The 2,777-nt window shown below is 41.1% G+C and overlaps 1 protein-coding gene across 1 annotated transcript; it reads right to left on the minus strand.

The window, feature by feature from the left end:
• Positions 1 to 118: 118 nt before the first annotated feature.
• On the minus strand, positions 119 to 1,072 carry LOC101662515 (olfactory receptor 11G2-like). The gene has a single exon (XM_004698862.1). The coding sequence runs from the start codon at positions 1,070 to 1,072 to the stop codon at positions 119 to 121; it is 954 nt and encodes a 317-aa protein (XP_004698919.1).
• Between the last annotated feature and the right edge of the window lie 1,705 nt (positions 1,073 to 2,777).

Raw genomic sequence — 2,777 nt, forward strand, 5'->3', positions numbered from 1 at the left:
CATGGCCAGCCCCACTATGAGACATGATGCCCCTCACTGACCCATGGCCCTGCGGAGGACAACACCAGAGACACAGTGTGGGAATTGCACCCGATCTGATCCCGCCACACTGAGGCATTTATGTTTTATGAACAAGTTTTTCAGTCCCAAACACTTTCCTTAGGGCAGCCTTCATCTCCTTGTTCCTGAGACTATAAATTAAAGGATTACAAAGGGGCGTTATCACAGAGTAAAATAAGGTAACAATTTTTTGAAGCTCTACTGGATGTCCTGATCCAGGGCTAACGTACATCACCATAACAGAGCCAAAAAACAGGACCACCACAGCCAGATGAGAAGCACAAGTGGAGAAAGCCTTGTGTTTGCTTGCCGCTGAGGGCATCCGGAGCACAGCCAGAATCACCAGTACATAGGAGCAAAGAATGAAGAGAAAGGTACCTACCATGAAGATAGTATTGAAAGTAGAGTAAACAAACTGCGTGGTGGTGTCTTCAGAACAGGACAGCATCATCAATGGCACAGGATCACACATAAAATGGTCGATGATGTTTGGACCACAATAGGGCAATTGTGAAATAAGCATGACTGGGGTTAGAAAAAGGATAGGTCCACAAGACCACCCAAAGATGATAAGGCCAGTGTACAGCTCTTTAGTCATGATGCGTGGATAATGTAGAGGACGGCAGATGGCCAGGTACCTGTCAAAGGCCATGATGCATAGGTAGAAGCCCTCATCACACCCAAAAGAGAAGAAGAAGTAGAATTGTACAAAACAACTCACAAAAGAGATGGACTTGCGTGTGGAGAGGAAGTTGGCCAGCATGTTAGGGACTGTGGTGGTGACATAACATATTTCCAGGAAAGAGAAATTCCCCAAGAATATGTACATCGGGATGTGCAGACGTCGGTCCCACCGCACAGCACAGGCTATGGCCGCGTTCCCCATCAGGGTCAGCGTGTAGGTCACCGAGAAGAGCCCAAAGTAGAGGAGCTGCCTTTCAGGGCTTGAGGGAAAGCCCAGGAGGATGAAGTGGCTAACGGAGCTGGTGGTGTCTCTGCTGGATGTATTCATTCTTCTGGAGGACATGGTGAGAGGATGCTGGTTACTGAACTTTAATGTTGGTTCTCCCTGAAGACACCAGTTACTGTTTATTTGAAAAATAAGTAACAAACTGTGATCTTTACAGTCTATTCTCCAAGAACATGGTTTCATTTTAATATATAAAAGAACTAATAAAAGGAAAAAAAGACATGATTGTTATAAACGTTGAACAAAAATGTTGGATAGTACCTAAGGCGAATCACAAAATCACAAGGTTTGTGATTTTGATAAGGCACTTAGCTTCTGCAGGCCATGATGAATATCTGATTTATATATAACCCCTACTTGCTCTTTAACTTTATGTAAATTTACCCAATTTTGAATCAATTGAACCAGCTCTACTTGTACAAATTCCTCATCACAATCACCTTCAGGGGTTGCACTTGCAGTTTCTAAAATAACTGACAAGGATTTTAAATAATTTCTTGCACAAAAGGCTAGGCTCCCAAACGTCACTGGAATCATCTGGCGATTTGGTGCAAGCCTCCTCCTAGAGATCCTGATTCATTAGGTTACACGTGGTGCTCAGAGATCTGTCCTTTCACCAGACAACCAGGTGTTTCCAGTGATCAGACAAATTTGGGATCCTAGGGACTAAAGTAAGGCTAACTAAGGACTGTACCCAGCTGTTCTGACTGAACTAAAGTGCCACTTTAAGACGTTAAAAACACAGTTAAGAGCAGACTTCCTTCCCATTTGGGGGGCAACCCGTATTTGTGAGGGCATTTCAAAAAGCGCATGGAAAAGTTCCATTATTTTTAAAATCCTCTTTTGTCAGGCACTTTTGGAAGTGTCCTCATATTTCCTCATATGTTCAATATATGGAGTATTTTAAATACAAATAAATGAATATAAAGCATTACAGAAAGAAAATTTATTATAATTAGTAATACTCCATTGCCATTGATTCAATTGAGACTCATAGTGACCGGATACAAGGTTTCTGAGACTGAAAGTCTTTCTGGGAGTAGACAGCCTCATTTTTCTCCTGTAGAGTGGCTGGTGTGTTTGTTTGAGGTGAGCAATCCAAATTAGTTATAATGATCATAATACGAAATGTCCCTCACAATCTGACACTTTAAAAGGTTCTGTCTCACTGTAGTGCGATGAAAGAGCATAAGAAGTATTTCTCTGCTCTTAGCCCACTTGTTTGCTCAAGTGTGAAATGATGAATATGTAGACTTCTCTGATTCTAGAATATTGATTATTTCATTATTTATTTTATTGTACCTGCAACGTGTTTAGCATATAAGAAATGCCTTCTCTCTATCGAGTGTGATGGATTCAGCTCCACGACTCCACACCATGTCAAAGGATCTCACAACTTTGACACCTAAAGTTCTTAAAATGGTCGGAGCTTTCAACACACGCCTTTGTGAATGTGTGAACTAGGATTAGACATATCACTTGGAGCAGCTGATCTTTGGGAAAGCATCTGGTTTGAATCCGTGCCTTGCTGAATGTGAGTGGACTTGGCCAATTTTACTGCTCAAGGAAATTGTAGACAAATTAAAAAAATGTGTGTGTACATATGTGTATGTTTCCCTATTTTTCTTTTTTTAAAAATCATTTGATTGGGGGCTCATACAATTCTTATCACAATCCATATATACATTCATTGTGTCAAGCACATTTGTACATTTATTGCCATCATCATTCTCAAAACATTTGCTTT

Source organism: Echinops telfairi, unplaced genomic scaffold, assembly GCF_000313985.2.
Source record: "Echinops telfairi isolate 266 unplaced genomic scaffold, ASM31398v2 ScPeMD7_18;HRSCAF=68, whole genome shotgun sequence".
Taxonomy (NCBI): domain Eukaryota; kingdom Metazoa; phylum Chordata; class Mammalia; order Afrosoricida; family Tenrecidae; genus Echinops; species Echinops telfairi.